Raw genomic sequence first — 18,663 nt, forward strand, 5'->3', positions numbered from 1 at the left:
ATACTTTTTTCTTACCAACTTTCTTACAAATAGCCATAACTGTATCTTTTGTAAATTATACAATAACAAACGCAACATAATTTGTTGCAAAAAAAAACGACAATATGTTGTATTATAATTTTTTTGTCTCTTGCAGTTCGATTATATTTATATATTTATATAGTTGTAGTTATTCCTTTGTTCTGTGTAATATCTGAAGATCTTCACCAAAGAACAATTTGTGCCATCACTTACACAAATTATCCTCCAGACCGGACCAGACAGTGCGCCAGACGGATAGCATCTCGATTGCTAATGTCTGAAGGTGTATTGAGCGATGCAGATGTCCCCGATGCCGGCGGCTGTCGTTTGAAGCTGTTCGGAACCCCAAGAACTAATACAGGCAGAACCATGGACAGATCCTGTAAAAAATGGTAAATTGCTCATGTTTGCCCTTGTGATAACATTTGATATTTGTATTTCGTCTTGTCCAGTCGTTTTGTTTGTGTTGAGGTTGGCTGGCTCTTTGTATAGGGAATCGTTGTGCAATGGAACCGTGTTCTTATTGTATTTTCTTTTGTTATTATATTCAAAAGCTGATATTCAGCTTTCTTCAGTTATTCATTTACATTCGATTCAATTTTGGTCCCGTTTTTTCAGCTCTCGCTTATTAAATAAAATAATAATGGTTGCTATAGCCTGCCTATAAATAAAGCTCTATTGATAGCATCCTCGATGCACTGAAATAGCCTGATGATAGCATAGCCTACATAACCATATAGATTTCCTAATATAGCCTATTGCATGTATGCACTACAAACAATACGTCTGTCCAATAATCAGGTCAGACCCGTCTCCATTCGAGGGCTCATGTTATAAAAAATGTATCCGTGCCCTTGACCATCAACAACAATGCCTCAATATCACACACAACCAGCCATTATTTATATATTCTCTCGTCTACCATTCACAAGATTTGGCAGGTAAATTGATTGGGTCACGAACGCCCAATCCGTCCCGCAGGAGACTATCCCGCGCGTTGAATGGGCCATGGTGTGAGGTGGAGCTGGCACACCATGTGTTGTGATTGGAGCTCACGACTGCGCATCGCTAAACCGTGTGTTGTGATTGGACAATTCAAAACCAAGGCCTCTTCATATATTCATTTAGACTTAGTGAAGGCCTTGGCCAGTGGGTTATTCTTGGATATACAGTACCAGTCAAAAGTTTGAACACACCTACTCATGCAAGGGTTTTTCTTTATTTTTACTATTTTTTACACTGTAGAATAATAGTGAAGACATCAAAACTATGAAATAACACATATGGAATCATGTAGTAACCAAAAAAGTGTTTAAAAAATCAAAATATATTTCATATTTGAGATTCTACAAATAGCCATCCTTTGCCTTGATGACAGCTTTGCACACTCTTGATAGTCTATCAACCAGCTTCACCAGGAAAGCTTTTCCAACCGTCTTGAAGGGGTTCCCACATATGCTGAGCACTTGTTGGCTGCTTATCCTTCACTCTGCCATCTGACTCATCCCAAATCATCTCAATTGGGTTGAGGTCGGGGGATTGTGGAGGCCAGGTCATCTGATACAGCACTCCATCACTCTCCTTCTTGGTAAAATAGCCCTTACGTAGCCTGGTGGTGTGTTGGGTCATTGTCCTGTTGAAAAACAAATGATAGTCCCTCTAAGACCAAACCAGATGGGATGGCGTATCGCTGCAGAATGCTGTGGTAGCCATGCTGGTTAAGTGTGCCTTGAATTCTAAATAAATCACAAACAGTGTCACCAGCAAAGGACCCCCACACCATAACACCTCCTCCTCCATGCTTTACGGTGGGAACTACACATGTGGAGATCATCCGTTCACCCACACCGCGTCTCACAAAGACACGGCGGTTTGAACCAAAAATGTCCATTGCTCGTGTTTCTTGGCCCAAGCGGGTCTCTTCTTCTTATTGGTGTCCTTTAGTTGTGGTTTCTTTGCAGCAATTCCACCATGAAGGCCTGATTCACACAGTCCCCTCTGAAAAGTTGATGTTGAGATTTGTCTGTGACTTGAACTCTGTGAACCATTTATTTGGGCTGCAATTTCTGAGGCTGGTAACTCTAATAAACGTATCCTCTGCAGCAGAGGTAACTCTGGGTCTTCCATTCCTGTGGCAGTCCTCATGAGAGCCAGTTTCATCATAGCGCTTGATGGTTTTTGCAACTGCACTTGAAGAAATTTTCAAAGTTCTTGACATTTTCAGTATTGACTGACCTTCATGTCTTAAAGTAATGATGGACTGTCATTTCTCTGTTTATTTGAGCTGTTCTTGCCATAATATGGACTTCTGTATACCCCCTACTGTGATGAGGTGATTTTTAACATTTTTACATTTTACATTTTAGTCATTTAGCAGACGCTCTTATCCAGAGCGACTTACAGGAGCAATTAGGGTTAAGTGCCTTGCTTAAGGGCACATCGACAGATTTTTCACCTAGTCGGCTCGGGGATTAGAACCAGCGACCTTTCGGTTACTGGCACAACGCTCTTACCCACTAAGCTACCTGCCGCCCTAAGGAGTCAGGCGCAAGAGGGTAAATCACAGAATAACAGGATTTATTCTGAACGACAGAGTTACGCAGTAATGCTTAAAAACACTCCAGTGCGCAAAACAGGCGCACTGGAAAAACAAGGCACAGAGGGAATATTCCCGGCGATACAAAATACACGGAGCTCCACCAAGCTTCTCTCTCCTCCACAGTAAACAATCACACACAAAGACAAGGGGGCATAGGGAACACTTATACAGGTACTGATGAGGGGATATGAACCAGGTGTGTGTAATAAACAAGACAAAACAAATGGAATGATGAGATGAGGAGTGTTAGTGGCTAGAAGGCCTGTGACAACGAACGCCGAAGACTGCCTGAACAAGGAGAGGAGGCAGCCTCGGAGGAAGTCGTGACACCTACCTTGTCACAACACAACTGATTGGCTCAAATGCATTAAGAAGGAAAGAAATTCCACAAATTAACTTTTAAGAAGGCACACCTGTTAATTGAAATGCATTCCAGGTGACTACCTCATGAAGCTGGTTGAGAGAATGCCAAGAGTGTGCAAAGCTGTCATCAAGGAAAAGGGTGGCTATTTGAAGAATCTCAAATATAAAATATATTCTGATTTGTTTAACACTTTTTTGGTTACTACATGATTCCATATGTGTTATTTCATAGTTTTGATGTCTTCACTAGTATTCTACAATGTCAAAAATTTTAAATATAAAGAAAAACCCTTCAATGAGTAGGTGTGTCCAAACTTTTGACTGGTAATGTATATGTTTACTTAATCATGGTGGAGTGTTCATTTGCGTGGACTGCTAATAGGCAAGTTAATTGCCTAGCCACTGACACAAGGTCAGATATTCTCCCATCCTCCTAATGGTTATGTTCAGATCTGTGGATATGGGCCAATTCTATCTGGAATTTATACTCTTCCCCACCACCCTTCCAGCAGCATACCACCCAGGCCTGCATCCCACTTCTGGCTTGCCTTTGACCTACACACTGAAGAAGGCTGTAAAGCCGAAACGTCTGTGTACGCTATCCCTGATGCTGTAAAAAAAATACAAATAAACACTGAATAATGAAGTAAGCTTTATGTGACATACTTTTGAGTGCGAAGCCATTACGCCTCTTTGTTTGCCTCTGAAGCTAAGCAGGGTCGGTCCTGGTCAGTCCCAAATGCCGCTGAGGTGGTGTTACAGGGCCAGTAGGGGGAAAGTCTTCTCTCTGGTCTAAAGATCAAATCCCAATGCCCCAGGGCAGTGATGGGGACATCGCCCTGCGTAGGGTGCTGTCAAAGATGGTGGATAAATGAAGATAGTTCAACTCAGGGGTTTACCATTGGAAAAAAAAGTGTCAGTTCCTGTCTACTTAAGGGGGTGGCTCTCCCATAGACACCCATGCAATAGCAGCTGGGTCTGGTCTACTTAGTTCATTGACTTCCATTGAAACAGCTCCCTCTTCTGTCTCTGGTGCCGTCTTTCGGATGGGACGTTAAACGGGTGTCCTGCCTCTCTGTGGTCACAAAAAATCCTATGGTACTTATCGTAAGAGTAGGGGTGTTAACCCCAGTGTCCTGGCTAAATTCCCAACCTGGCCATATTTCCATAATGGGCACCTAATCATCACCCTCATTCCTAATAGGCATATGTCACTCCTCACCTTTCCAACTGATAGCTGATGTGTGATGAGCGTCCTGGTGCAAATTGTTTGCCGTCCATCACCCAAGTGGGTGCTACACATTGGTGGTGGATGAGGTGAGCTTCCTCCTTACTATAGTATGTGAAGCACTTTGGGTGTCTAGAAAAGCGCTATATGAAGTCCAATCAACGAATTATTCATATCTTGGTCTCCTTCTCCCCCTAGGTCAGCCTGTGATGTGTGTGGGTGAGGAGATGGGCTGCACCTCGGCCAAGCAGGTGTTGGCCGTGGCCAGTGGTGAGGAGGGCCGCAGTAAAGCCTACAGCAATGGGGATGTTCTCTCTGGTCAGTGCTGGAAACACATTCACCTGGGTTGCGTTCAGGAGGCTTAGACAATGCATTCATATTCGGAACATGCTGTAAAACAAATATGCGTGTCAGTAGAATATGGAATTGTATGTTAGTTTCATTTGTTACAATTCTCTCTGCAACGTTAGGAACGTTTCGCCTCACTGAATACACCCCTGATTTACAGACAGCATACTGTGCCAACGTGCTTTACCGCTCCGAGGTGAAGTTTCGCCTATGTACAGATCTAGGATCAGCTTCCCCTCCCCCAATCATAACCTAACCATTAGTGGGTAAAATGAAAAACTGACCCAAGATCAGCGTCCAGGAGCAACTTCACCCTACTCCTACTTTAACCAAATCGTTTCTATTGGTGCTGCAGCAACCTCAGGGAGTAGTCTGAGGAGAGTCAAACCTTCAACCATTCGGTCCCAAGCACGCTATCCACACAGTCCCAATAGGGTTCACTTGGCTTGGGTCATTACAATGAAACAGCAGTTCAAGTAAATTATTCAAACCAGGAGGAGTTCCTAACAGGGGTTGGAACTGGTTCCGGGAACAGAAACCCGGAAAATAAAGAACATTTTCAAGGAACGGAACCGGGAACGAAAGTGATCCATACTGTTCTGGAACAGAACCGTTATTTTAAAAGCATGGGAACTGGTTAATAACGTTCTAGGCATTTTTTTCTGCAACAAAGCGCCTATGCAAAGCCCTCACTCTGTCACTCGGAAACGTATTCCATTGTCTGCCTGCAAGCTGAAAATCTTTGCCAGTGTGTGTGCATGTTTAGGCTACCTGCCCTTTCCCCCTCCGAAGCATAGGCTACTGTACTGACTTTACAAGCGTGATTCAGAAGATAGGGAGAGAGATTCTTTATTAGCTAGAGAAGAATGGATTCACTTTTTCAATGCTAGTTAAGGATAATATAGGCCTAGTTATCACGTTTCACATTGGATTTATTAACTACAAAAAGGTATGACGTGTTTAGCTAGCTAGCTAGCTCAAAGTACATTAAAAGTTCCCCCATAGAAGCAGCTCCTCTGTGTATAATTATGTGGGCCTAATTCAGGTAATTCATGTCATAACAAGATGCCCAGCGCTTCACGCCTCCTCCTCAACCCTCTCTCACTCTCTCCCCACCTGCAACATTTTCTTTCATCATAGGCTACACTTGTCTGTCCATCACACATGTAACAACTAGCTTGCCTGCTCTATCCCCACTGATTGGTGAAGTCATTTAGTTTCAGGTTTTAATGTCACATGCAGAAGTACAGTGAAATGCCTTTCTTGCAAACTCAAAACCCAACATTGCAATAATAAAAAGAAACACGAGAAAGAAGAAATATTAAGAACATAATAAGTAAATAAGCATACTATATACAGTGCATTCGGAAAGTATTCAGACCCTTTCCCTTTTTCCACATTTTGTTACGTTACAGCCTTATTCTAAAATGGATAAAATATTTTTTTCCCCTCATCAATCTACACACAATACCCCATAATGACAAAGCGAAAACAGGTTTTTAGAAACTTTTGCAAAGTCATTACAAATAAAAAACCGAAATACCTTATTTACATAAGTATTCAGACCCTTTGCTATGAGACTCAAAATTTAGATCAGGTGCATCCTGTTTCCATTGATCATCCTTGATTGGAGTCCACCTGTGGTAAATTCAATTGATTGGACATGATTTGGAAAGGCACACACCTGTCTATATAAGGTACCACAGTTGACAGTGCATGTCAGAGCAAAAACCAAGCCACAAGGTCGAAGGAATTGTCCGTTGAGCTCCGAGACAGGATTGTGTCGGGGCACAGATCTGGGTAAGGGTACCAAAATGTCTGCAGCATTGAAGGTCCCCAAGAACACAGTGGCCTCCATCATTCTTAAATGGAAGAAGTTTGGAACCACCAAGACTCTTCCTAGAGCTGGCCGCCTGGTCAGAGCAATTGGGGTAGAAGGGCCTTGGCCAAGAACCCAATGGTCACTCTGACAGAGCTCCAGAGTTTCTCTGTGGAGATGGGAGAACCTTCCAGAAGGACAACCATCTCTGCAGCACTCCACCAATCAGGCCTTTATAGTAGAGTGGCCAGATGGAAGACACTCCTCAGTAAAAGGCACATGACAGCCCGCTTGGAGTTTGCCAAAAGACACTTAAAGGACTCTCAGACCATGAGAAACAACATTCTCTGGTCTGATGAAACAAAGATTGAACTCTTTGGCCTGAATGCCAAGCGTCACGTCTGGAGGAAACCTGGCACCATCCCTATGGTGAAGCATGGTGGTGGCAGCATCATGCTGTGGAGATGTTTTTCAGCGGCAGGGACTGGGAGACTAGTTAGGATTGAGGGAAAGATGAACGGAGCAAAGTACAGAGAGATCTTTGATGAAAGCCTGCTCCAGAGCGCTCAGGACCTCAGACTGGGGCGAAGATTCACCTTCCAACAGGACAACGACCCTAAGCACACAGCCAAGTAAACGCAGGAGTGGCTTCGGGACAAGTCTCTGAATGTCCTTGAGTGGCCCAGCCAGACCCCGGACTTGAACCCGATCGAACATCTCTGGAGAGACCTGAAAATAGCTGTGAAGCGACGCTCCCCATCCAACCTGACAGAGCTTGAGAGGATCTGCAGAGAAGAATGGGAGAAACTCCCCAAATACAGGTGTGCCAAGCTTGTAGCGTCATAACCAAAAAAGACTTGAGGCTGTAATCGCTGCCGAAGGTGCTTCAACAAAGTACTGAGTAAAGGGCCTGAATACTTATGTCCCGTCAAAATCCTTTGTCATTATGGGGTATTGTGGGTAGATTGATGAGGACATTTTTTTTATTTTAGAATAAAGCTGTAACGTAACAAAATGTGGAAAAAGTCAAGGGGTCTGAATAATTTCCGAATGCACTGTACAGTCCCAATACCATATTTACAATGTGCAGGGATACTGGAGTGATGGAGGTATATATGTATAGGGGTAAGGTGACTAGGCATCAGGATATAAGATAAACAGAGTAGCAGCAGCTTAATGAGCTAAATGTTTTTAAAAAAAAAGAGAAAAAAAAGAAGAAGCAACAGAAAGGAATGATATAAACCGTTACTTTTTTGAGGTTCGAACCGGTTCAGAACTTTATTTTGCTGGTCGGAACAGTGGAAAGGACCAACATTTTTTAGGAGCTGTCCTGCTTTCCAACCATTGTGAAAAGAGGATCTTCTTTGAACTGTTAATTTGAGCATGTCATTATTTTTGTGAAGCATTGGACTGAAATAACTATTGACCTGGATTCTACTGATTATTCAGCTGATTACTGCAGCTCCTCTCCTCATATCTGGATGAACAGTCGATTCCTGATCAATCTAATTGATGGGGACTGTCATGAATGGGTTCTCTAATCAGTCATGCTCCAATCTGAAGCGTGTAGATATCAAATAAAAATGTATCGTCACAAGCAAAAATAAGTTGATGTTGCTGGTAGTGTTAACAATGGCAAAAATATAAATGCACGCATGTGTTTTTTAACCCAAATCCCTCATATCCCCCACTATTTCTTACAGATGAGTACAAGAAAGGCGTGGAAAGTGTGAAGTATATAAATGGAGAAGAGGACAGACTAAACAACTGCAACCAGGACAGTACGGTGAGAAAGAGTGATGTTAAGAGACTCATTCATCATACAGTTTTGACACACACTTTTTCAAATCGTTTTAACAAAAATTGTCCGATAAAGGGTGGGGTAAGCTCAAAGGAGATGTGTTCCATTACAAACTTTGCATACTTGATATAAAATCGGCCAAAACGCATGTATCAGTGATAACCCTGTGTGTGCTTCAGGAGAAGACTGCCCTGCTCACCACGGTCCAACAAACAGACGACGCAGGATCAAATGGGAAGACACAGTGAGCTCAACAAAACTATTTTTGTTGTCATTGTGTCACACGCAATGCAGTGTTCTTTCCCCTTCCACCCCTGAAATAACAGAGTTGAAATGGGACTGACTTGTTTCTTTCTCCACAGGATCCGTTCTTCAGAGAGCCAGCAAGAGTTCTTCAGGATGCTGGATGAGAAGATAGAGAAGGTGAGGAGAGATAGCCTGGATCTGTGATTTTAGCTATTTTCAGAGCTGAAATCATTGTGTGTGTGGGGGGGGGTTAGATCAGTGTCTGGGGATGACTTCATTCTACTCGATCTTCTGCTTTGCTTTTTCAGGGGCAGGACTACTGCTCAGAGGAAGAGGATATGACATAGCACTGAGGTCCTCTATCTGCTCCCCTGAGAGGAAGGATTTGTCCAGTGGAGGCTGGTGTCATTCCAACCATTACAATGAGCCATTCCATCCATTAAAATCTCCCTCTACTGGATTTGTCCAATGGCATGGACGGACTGTACCACATAACCCTTACCCAAGGGCCCTCTTCCTTTTGGACTATTTCGAGGATGGAGGGGGAGACACATTGACCCAAACCAAGCACATTTGCCTAGCCCATGTCTATATCTACAACCCTGTCTCCCCGTAACAGATGTACGAGTCCAATGCGACAATGTTTTTCCCCCAAAGGAGCATGTTACAAGACATGGCCGGGACTTCTTCCAGCACCAGGCCTATAATACGGAACGGCTCTCCAAGTATGTCGCCATGGTTACCATGGACAATAAGTACAGCGGCCGCTCGACTCTGTGACTGTGGTCTATTAAAAGACACTGGCGGTCCAGTCATTTTGAACTCATGGATTGACTGAGACCAGTACCACCAGTCCATCATGGTTATTCGTAGTGGCTTAAAGGAACATTTGTCATTCCTCATCTGATTGGATGATGAACAGTGGAGGTCATTGGGGGGCAGAGGAAAATGAATCTGGGAATTATTCCTGGGTGGTATTCATTAGGCATCAAATGGAAGAAAACAGACTGAAACAGGGAAGAACTTCCAATAAGAAACGCTAGTTGACGTTTTCCATTGTAAACATTTTGCTACGGTGTGCCTTAATGAATGCAATCCAGGTGGCTCAAACGTTCTGCGCATTGCAGATAGAAACTTTTAAGTAATAGAGCTGGGGATTCTCCCATCAATGTATTGTATCATTGATTCTCTTATCAGTTCTCTCTATGTAGCGTATTTCTATCATTGATTCTCTTATCAGTTCTCTCTATGTAGCGTATTTCTATCTGCAATGTTATGAGCGTGCGTGTCACTCCAATGAACACACCCTGGACGGGAAACCGCGGTTACTTACTTCCTGCATTCCAAGACACTTTTTGAATCTTCTTTTCCACATTTTGTTACGTTACAGCCTTCTTCTAAAATTGATTAAGTAAAACATGTTCCTCATCAATCAACACACAATACCCCATAATGACAAAGCGAAAACAGGTTTTTTGACATTTTACCAAATGTATTGAAAATAAAAAACGGATACCTTATTTACATAAGTATTCAGACCCTTTGCTATGAGATTTGAAATTGAGCTCAGATGCATCCTGTTTCCACTGATCATCCTTGAGATGTTTCTACAACGTGGTTGGAGTCCACCTGTGGCAAATTCAATTGATTGGACATGATTTGGAAAGGCATACACCTGTCTAAATAAGGTCCCACACAGTTGACAGTGCATGTCAGAGCAAAATCCAAGCCATGAGGTCGAAAGAATTGTCCGTAGAGCTCCGAGACAGGATTGTGTCGAGGCACAGACCTGGGGAAGGTTACCGAAACATTTCTGTAGCATTGAAGGTCCCCAAGAACGCAGTGGGCTCCATCATTCTTTAAATGGAATTAGTTTGGAACCACCAAGACTCTTCCTAGAGCTGGCCGCCCGGCCAAACTGAGCAATCGGGGGAGAAGGGCCTTGGTCAGGGAGGTGACCAAGAACCCAATGGTCACTCTGACAGAGCTCCCAGAGTTCCTCTGTAGAGATGGGAGAACCTTCCAGAAGGACAACCATCTCTGCAGCACTCCACCAATCAGGCCTTTATGGTAGAGTGGCCAGACGGAAGCCACTCCTCAGTAAAAGGCACGACAGCCCGCTTGGAGTTTGCCAAAAGGCATCTAAAGGACTCTCAGACCATGAGAAACAAGATTCTCTGATCTGATGAAACCAAGATTGAACTCTTTGGCTTGAATGCCAAGCGTCACGTCTGGAGGAAACCAGGCACCACTCATCACCTGGCCAAAGAGCCCAGACTTGAACCCGATCTAACATCTCTGGAGACCTGAAAATAGCTGTACAGCGACGCTCCCCATCCAACCTGACAGAACTTGATTAGATCTGCAGAGAAGAATGGGAGAAACTCCCAAAATACAAGTGTGCCAAGCTTATAGCGTCATACCTAAGAAGACTCGAGGCTGTAATCACTGCCAAATGTGCCTCAACAAAGTACTGAGTAAAGGGTCTAAATACTTATATAAAGGTGATATTTCCGTTTTTTATTTTGTATAAATTTGCAACCAATTTCTAAAAACCTGTTTTTGCTTTGTCATTATGGGGTATTGTGTCTAGATTGATGAGGGGGGGGAAACAATGTAATCAATTTTAGAATAAGGCTGTAACGTAACAAAATGTGGAAAAAGTCAAGGGGTCTGAATACTTTCCGAATGCACTGTATGTGACTCATAGTTGGCCTACGTCTCCTTACTTTACCATGTAGGGTATTCTTGTTTAATGTCAATGCTCAGGGTTGAAGTGTTCTAGTCATTGTCGTTTTGTAGTCGAGCCTACCTCTTCATTAGGCTTTGTTGTACACACACACACAGCACCCTGCTGTCAGTATCTGTTCTTACCTGTTAGTAAGACCACATCAGTGTTAAATCTAAAGACAATATACTGTATAAGGAGCATAGCCAGATTATGTAGTGCTCTTCGCATTTGTTGTCATGCTCATTTTTGCTTGTTTGTTTTTCATTTTCAATTTTAGTTTTTCTAGTAAAATAATACGTGTTTTCAGGTCACTAATATAATTTGTCAAAACAAAATGGTTGCTCATACAGTCCTTGTGTTGTTACTATTACCTAACAATGCACAGGCACAGCCAACATTGTGTTTACTGTAGTCTTTATCTGTCAATGTCAAATGATGGCGTAGCAATGATATCAATGAGGCATTCATGGTAGCTTTCGTGCTGCCCTCTACAGTAAAAAAATCACAACTGCATTTAAAGTAAATGGGTATGGAGTCATCACGAAACAAAACAGTGTTACATTAACAATAACCAGCTGAACGAGTTCTGAGTGGTGCCATATGTAAGTAGCCTACTGCAGTCTGCTACATAAACATGTATTGCTTCATGGATGTACTGTATGGACATTTAATTCAATGCAACTTATGTATCCTCTCTGGCAAGTTTATGTCCAATTGCAAACCAGTGTCTGATGATCGATTGTCTGTCAATTGTCCGAGAAGCTATAACACAAACCCTCTGGCCCACAGAGACTGTAGCACCTTGTAAAGGTAGTTACAGCCATCGTAATATTTGTCATTTCTCTTTACGCAGTCTCTCAGTGTCTGTCATACTTAATGTAGGCTAGCTGTTGAGCCATATGAAAGTCACTATGCCCAGGTTCCCAAAAACAGTTCGGGAAGGGAGCAACGAAGATAGGCACGCCCTGCCAATTTTAAGGTAGGAAGACACTGGCAAATTCTAAATAAATAGTATCCCGGGTGCACTTTGGTTCATCATTACGAGACCACAACAGCCTGCCATTCAGTCTGTGGTTGTCTCCTGGTCACTGCAGAGTTCAGACCATAGTGGTCTACTAACGTTCACTGTGGTTCTTCTGCGGTTCAACGTTGCTGGCGTCTTTTGCGGTGCTGCCGGCGGCCCTGGTCCTGGATGCCCACGGGGGGGTCAGGGGTCAGCAGGCCGTCACACATCCTCTGGTAGACCAGGCTGGAGTCAGACGCCACCACACACAGCAGCATGGGTGAGCCTCTGGCCAGCACTGACCGCACACTGGGAGAGGGAGGAGAAGAGGTCCGAGATGGACCAAATCATAGATATGTGTAAAGAAATTATCTTACATTGAAGAAAATACACAGTAATCACACTCCAGTTTCAGTTCGCCTACATTCTTTGGAGCCGGCTGCGTTCATTATCCGCAAGTGTTGCAAAATGTTGATTTGTGGCGTAATCTAATGTTGGGTCAATTCCATTTCAATGACAGTCAATTCGGACAGTAAAACAAATTCCAAATATTCCTCATTAAAAAGTAGGGTACTTCCTGAACTGACTGGAATTTAAATGGAATTGAACGCAACCCTGTAGCGTAGCATAGCATCAGTCTGTTGTCTTTTTGTACATTAAATTAATTCCTTTAAATGCATCTGGAGGTCTTATAGCGGAGTGGGTATTCAATAAGGAGACCCAGTCTTCTCTCACCTTCTGTGGCTCAGGCCTCTGTGTACAGGTAGTGGGAGCACCGTCTGAGCGGGCTCTCCCTCCTTCTCCCGTCCCTCCAGCAACACCAGTCGCAGCTCAGAGCACCCCACTCCACTCACCTCCTTCCATTGACGCACTGGAGTGGAAAGGACAGAGATTACTTTCTGGCTAGCTAATGTGGGCACAGTCAGGAGCATGATACGTAGCTAGCTATACACTTGGTACACCTGGCGAATAATAGGTTGTCATTGTAAAGAACTTAGTTGACATTTTATGTAGCCTAGGTAGGTTTATCCAACTGATGTCATCTGTAGCACTAGCCCTTATCATGACCCTGATTCCATTGCATTGGGTCATTGCATGTCCCCTTTTGCCTTGTGAGGGAAACGCCCCGACGCTACCCAAATGCTCTGACTAAACGCAAATACACCTCGCCCACAGTATGATTTTGTAAACATGTGGAACTTAACTTTCATATGAGTGAGAAATATTTTTATTTTAATGCAAAAGATACACTTACTGCACACAGTTTAGCAAAGTTGCACCCGACTGTGCTTTGAGTAACGCCTCGATCACACTGACCGCATTATTGCATTTTGGTACACCAGAAGTACATTCATTTCCAATGGAACTTTGCGTTTACACTGCAGTGTTGCGTTGTAGAGGCAATTGCAGTGTGTTCTGTGTGGTGCATACGTTGGATTTATCGAACCTATGTCAAACTGTATGCGTAGAGTGCTTGACAGAAATGGTAGCAGAAGGTGAATGTTGAACTTTGGTTGCAAAATCGACTGTCGGTGTGATCAAGGAGTAACACCTACTTCTGGCCGGAAATGTGGAATGGAATGGTCCAATGGAAATGTGAGCGCAAGGGGAGAGGATGTGTCGTATATCGGCTGGAGGCTCTTACAGCCGGGTGTCACTTTGCTAAACTCCGTACAGTATGTGTATCTTTTGTATTTGAAAGATTATTTCTTGGTGGTATGAAAGTTAAGTTACAAATGTTTCCAAAACCGTATTGCAAGCATTTTGAAACGTTAAAACAGAGCGTCGGGATTGTAGTTCACATTGAGCCAGCTGTCCTCCATACCTTCAGCTGAGAACCCAAAAGTGGGGCCGGCTGTAAGCCCCCTTGGGTTCTCGAGAGCTACGGTAGCACTCACCTGAAAGGTCTAGTAGCTAGCTTGTGATGATGCAAAACAGAGATTGTGCATCCAATTCATGGTTAACTCACCTTCAGCAAGATCCAGGTACACCAAGAAAGCTGCATGCACTTGAGCACTGTCTCCAACATCTAGGTTTATCAGATGCTGGTACTATGAGCATGAGGGTAAAAGTTTAAAACGTTAGCTAGTACTGCATCAGTTATTATTGTTGCTCATGCCTAACGTTAGCTAGGTCATTATGTTTGTTGATCGCATTTGGCACTTACCATTGGATGCTGTAAAATCCAGTTAGGGGGAAGTGGTTTCTCAATTACATCCTCGTCTGTTTTCTTCGTCAACTCCGACATATTTCCTCGTCTATATTTTGTAAATCACTTTAAATCCCACACACCCACTGTGGGTTTGACAACGTGAAAATGCCTCACTGTCATTTAGAACGCTATGGTACTGCAATGTAAAGTGTCCGGGGAAATGTTTTTTGCCGGTATTATAAGTTCCGGGGCACTTCTAACTCCCTTTCTTTAGGTAGATATGGAGATGTGTTTAAATTATGATAAACTGTGTGAAGAAAAAAAGTTAAACTAACTAAATCAAATATTTGATTAGCTGTAAAACTTCAGTAAGCGGTTAGTATGGACAACCTAATCATGGCCCTGGTCTGCAGCACCAGACAGGCAGGTGCTTCTTCTCATAGATCTGAGTCTCTTTAGTTCAATCTATGCCTTGGGAGAGTAACTTCTTACTGAAAACCTGCATTGCTATTCTACTTGCCAATTTATTTATTGTAGTAAGTGTGCTTTCTCTTATTAGATAGTCAATACTTATGGTTTCAGTGAAAAACAGAACACATTTGCAAAGAAATGACACATTTAATGTTCAAAACATGCTAGAAACAATGATAAAAAGTAAATAAACTTTTGCTTGGAAGGGGTATCTGTTTTTCATCTGCCTGAGCAACTCAGTGAGCCTGAAAAAGAAATACAAAAAAAGAAGAGGATAAAACAGTTATTCACAACTTTGTCTTTTCAACATTGTGTTTACAGGATGTCTTGCTACAATATTAGGGAACTGTAAAAGTGACTAGTAATACAGGCTCCTTACAGGCTCCTTCTCCTTTCCTCTGCCCCCCTCTCAGTGCTCTCCAGAATCCCTGGAAGCAGCCGGTTCCTCCAGCCTTCTTCCTCCCACCTGTAGCAGTGGAGAGGCTGGTGGAGGACTCTACTTAAAGAAGCAAAGTGTTTCTGGTGGTCAGCACCTCATTACTGATAGGCAGCTTACTAGGGGTACCGTTGTTCACAGCCAGAAGTGTGCCATCCTGAGGGCCCACTGGCAGCTCTCCAGGGGAGATGGAGGGAACCGTTCAAATCACCTACAGTGAGGGAAAAAAGTATTTGATCCCCTGCTGATTTTGTACGTTTGCCCACTGACAAAGACATGATCAGTCTATAATTTTAATGGTAGGTTTATTTGAACAGTGAGAGACAGAATAACAACAACAAAATCCAGAAAAACGCATGTCAAAAATTTTATAAATTGATTTGCATTTTAATTAAGGAAATAAGTATTTGACCCCCTCTCAATCAGAAAGATTTCTGGCTCCCAGGTGTCTTTTATACAGGTACGAGCTGAGATTAGGAGCACACTCTTAAAGGGAGTGCTCCTAATCTCAGCTTGTTACCTGTATAAAAGACACCTGTCCACAGAAGCAATCAATCAATCAGATTCCAAACTCTCCACCATGGCCAAGACCAAAGAGCTCTCCAAGGATGTCAGGGTCAAGATTGTAGACCTACACAAGGCTGGAATGGGCTACAAGACCATCGCCAAGCAGCTTGGTGAGAAGGTGACAACAGTTGGTGCGATTATTCGCAAATGGAAGAAACACAAAAGAACTGTCGATCTCCTTTGGCCTGGGGCTCCATGCAAGATCTCACCTTGTGGAGTTGCAATGATCATGAGAACGGTGAGGAATCAGCCCAGAACTACACGGGAGGATCTTATCAATGATCTCAAGGCAGCTGGGACCATAGTCACCAAGAAAACTATTGGTAACACACTACGCCGTGAAGGACTGAAATCCTGCAGCGCCCGCAAGTTCCCCTGCTCAAGAAAGCACATATACAGGCCTGTCTGAAGTTTGCCAATGAACATCTGAATGATTCAGAGGAGAACTGGGTGAAAGTGTTATGGTCAGATGAGACCAAAATCGAGCTCTTTGGCATCAACTCAACTCGCCGTGTTTGGAGGAGGAGGAATGCTGCCTATGACCCCAAGAACACCATCCCCACCGTCAAACATGGAGGTAGAAACATTATGCTTTGGGGGTGTTTTTCTGCTAAGGGGACAGGACAACTTCACCGCATCAAAGGGATGATGACGGGGCCATGTACCGTCAAATCTTGGGTGAGAACCTTCTTCCCTCAGCCAGGGCATTGAAAATGGGTCATGAATGGGTATTCCAGCATGACAATGACCCAAAACACACGGCCAAGGCAACAAAGGAGTGGCTCAAGAAGAAGAACATTAAGGTCCTGGAATGGCCTAGCCAGTCTCCAGACCTTAATCCCATAGAGAATCTGTGGAGGGAGCTGAAGGTTTGCGTTGCCAAACGTCTGACTTGGAGAAGATCTGCAAAGAGGAGTGGGACAAAATCACTCCTGAGATGTGTACAAACCTGGTGGTCAACTACAAGAAACGTCTGACCTCTGTGATTGCCAACAAGGGTTTTGCCACCAAGTACTAAGTCATGTTTTGCATAGGGGTCAAATACTTATTTCCCTCATTAAAATGCAAATACATTTATAACATTTTTGACATGCATTTTTCTGGATTTTTTTGTTGTTATTCTGTCTCTCACTGTTCAAATAAACCTACCATTAAAATTATATACTGATCATGTCTTTGTCAGTGGGCAAACGTACAAAATCAGCAGGGGATCAAATACTTTTTTCCCTCACTGTATAAGTGACTTTGTTGAGCTTCACAATCAATTGTAGATACTTTCGGATGATTTGGACATGATGCACGAAAAAGCTAATATCGGTCCCATGACTTGAATGGGATTTGTGCCACACATGCTAAAATGTTAGCATGTGGAAACAGTTCCAGGGAAACTAAACCAAAGCATGGATTGCTGTCATACCTTGTCCATAGACTGCTTACAGGGTAAGGAAACCAATGTGCCATTTTGTAATTAATGAACTATCCCTTTAAAACATAGTAATATGCCTGTAATGGGGAATTATTTGATTAATTCCTCTCCTGTATTTGATGTACTATAACTAAGTACTGATGTTGGTACTTTTGACCTGTTAAACTGTCAGTATCAAATATCAGCCAGTGTTGAATGTTATGGTTAAAGTTTGACGCCACACTGAGCCGAGGGCACACTGATAATGTGACACTGTGTGATTCTGTAGCCGCTGATGTTGTGTCTTCCTCCCAGCCTCCCGAGTTGGTGTTTACAGAACATTTGTTACTGTCTGATTAAAATATAAAGTGCCTTCTCAGAGAAGGACCGTTAGACATTTTCTCTGCTTCTGTGCTGGAGGTGTCTCCCTCTTGCAACTTGTTATTAAACGTGATTTATGATTAACAATATCCACGACTGCTCTTCTCTTTTATTCAACTGAAAATCCACTTTACAATAGCCCACCAACATTAGACAACCCTAAAATTGCTGAAATAAGTATATATAATCAATTAGATAATAGTGAGATTAACTGATAACTGACCCAGACATGGTGGTGTAGCAGGAAGATCGGAATACCGTGAACCAAGAGGTTCTGAGTTCAAATCCCAGGTGAGGACATGTTGAATAAAAATTACTGTGTACACATGAACATGCACAATGTAATCATGTATGTTAAAGTGTGTTAAATATGTAAGTTGAAAACATTGTAAATTACAAGCTGTGGGTGGATCAGTGGTTCACCAATCAGGGCCTTGATCGGCTTGGCAACAGTAACAAGGGGTGGCATGTGAAGAGATTTTTTTTGGGGGGGTGAGAATGTTTCTTTGGGACCATCTGGAAACATTGTAAAAATGTATTTAGGGACGTTGCAGGAACATGCTGGGAACTAGACAAAAACCTCCAGAGGACCATAACCGAACATCCTACTTTTTCAACATCATGAACACAGGACTGTTCTTGCAATGTTCCCATGAAACATGTCTAGAACATTAATATATTATATTCTGAGAACATGGTAACCACGTTCTAGGTATATTCTATTTGACATTGAGGGAATGGTCTCTTGGAAATGGTCCTTGCACATCACTGGAAATGTCCTATGAAAACGTTAGGTAATGACCTAATGAGACTCTTTAGGGAACGTTCTCTAAAGTTGTGGGAACATTTGTTGTTAGCTGGAATATGCCTAATTTGATAGCCCTACCCTGCAAAGAAACCCCCCAGAAAACATAAATAATTCAAATATTTGGGTGGATGGATAGTCGGTTTACCAGCCGTTCACCGGTTGTCTTCACACTGTCTGCATCTCACCTACCAGATCAGTGCCACATACTCGACTTGCACCATTTACCCATTCTCAGCTGCAGTACGTGGAGTTCAGGAGGGAGATAGAGCACACTTAAGGAAATA

At 43.0% G+C, this 18,663-nt stretch overlaps 2 protein-coding genes across 5 annotated transcripts; one reads left to right on the forward strand and one right to left on the reverse strand.

The window, feature by feature from the left end:
- The first annotated feature begins 224 nt into the window (after positions 1-224).
- LOC311146434 (uncharacterized protein C1orf21 homolog) lies at positions 225-11,807 on the forward strand. 4 transcript variants are annotated; one of them, XR_014614669.1, is made up of 8 exons: positions 225-413; positions 4,188-4,300; positions 4,410-4,529; positions 8,082-8,164; positions 8,359-8,423; positions 8,542-8,602; positions 8,734-9,632; positions 11,062-11,807. XR_014614669.1 is itself a non-coding variant. In XM_084182939.1 (7 exons), exons 3-7 carry the CDS (start codon positions 4,421-4,423, stop codon positions 8,770-8,772), a joined length of 357 nt encoding a protein of 118 aa, XP_084039065.1. In that variant the 5' UTR covers positions 225-413; positions 4,188-4,300; positions 4,410-4,420; the 3' UTR covers positions 8,773-11,807. The 4 variants fall into 4 exon arrangements, 2 of the variants coding, with proteins under 2 accessions (XP_084039065.1, XP_084039066.1); XR_014614670.1 differs by lacking the exon at positions 4,188-4,300 and having other exon boundaries at positions 8,734-9,637; positions 9,680-11,807; XM_084182939.1 differs by having other exon boundaries at positions 8,734-11,807.
- On the reverse strand, positions 8,793-14,506 carry tsen15 (TSEN15 tRNA splicing endonuclease subunit). The gene is made up of 4 exons (XM_084182937.1): positions 14,327-14,506; positions 14,129-14,210; positions 12,895-13,030; positions 8,793-12,468 (listed from the first exon to the last, which is right to left on the reverse strand). The coding sequence occupies exons 1-4, from the start codon at positions 14,405-14,407 to the stop codon at positions 12,300-12,302; spliced, it is 468 nt and encodes a 155-aa protein (XP_084039063.1). The 5' UTR covers positions 14,408-14,506; the 3' UTR covers positions 8,793-12,299.
- Between the last annotated feature and the right edge of the window lie 4,157 nt (positions 14,507-18,663).

The sequence above is a fragment of the Coregonus lavaretus genome, assembly GCF_964263955.1.
Source record: "Coregonus lavaretus genome assembly, chromosome: 19".
Classification (NCBI taxonomy): Eukaryota; Metazoa; Chordata; class Actinopteri; order Salmoniformes; family Salmonidae; genus Coregonus; species Coregonus lavaretus.